The sequence below is a fragment of the Sinocyclocheilus grahami genome, unplaced genomic scaffold, assembly GCF_001515645.1.
Source record: "Sinocyclocheilus grahami isolate Dianchi unplaced genomic scaffold, SAMN03320097.WGS_v1.1 scaffold2116.1, whole genome shotgun sequence".
In the NCBI taxonomy this organism is placed as follows: Eukaryota; Metazoa; Chordata; class Actinopteri; order Cypriniformes; family Cyprinidae; genus Sinocyclocheilus; species Sinocyclocheilus grahami.
Window position 1 is genome coordinate 68928 of NW_015507295.1, and position 422 is coordinate 69349.

At 43.6% G+C, this 422-nt stretch overlaps 1 protein-coding gene across 1 annotated transcript in view; it reads left to right on the forward strand.

Moving 5' to 3' along the window:
• zer1 (zyg-11 related, cell cycle regulator) overlaps positions 1-367 on the forward strand; it is a 10328-nt gene extending 9961 nt beyond the window's left edge. Inside the window, exon 16 of the mRNA XM_016260575.1 lies at positions 289-367. Coding sequence (XP_016116061.1) covers positions 289-346 — 58 coding nt within the window. The 3' untranslated portion in view covers positions 347-367. The remainder of the gene's footprint in view (positions 1-288) is intronic.
• Positions 368-422: the final 55 nt, after the last annotated feature.

Consider the following 422-nt stretch of genomic DNA (forward strand, 5'->3'; position numbering starts at 1 on the left):
ATATGATACAGTAGCTATCGGGTTAAAGTTTTGGTAATGACTTTACACAAAGTACACATTGTCATTAAAACACAGTTTTCACAAACTGTCATAATTACACTGATAAAAACATAAAGGGAGGCATAAGCTTTCATAACCCAGTGCGTGATGAGTCTGACACTGATTCGGGAGTCGTTTGAACAGTTCAAAAGTCTTCATGTAATCATTCAGTTTTACACCTAGAGAAGCAGTTCTGGTCTGGTCTGACGTAGTGTGTGTGTGTGTGTGTGTGTGTGTGTGTGTGTGCAGTAAAGTGATGGAGCAGTGTGAGAACTTCAAGGAGGATCCGATGGACACCAGCAGGTAAAGGAGCGCCGGTCATCATCTGCGTGATGTTCTTCACTGCCGCTGACGGCACAGAAACACCTGTGTGTTCACGAGGA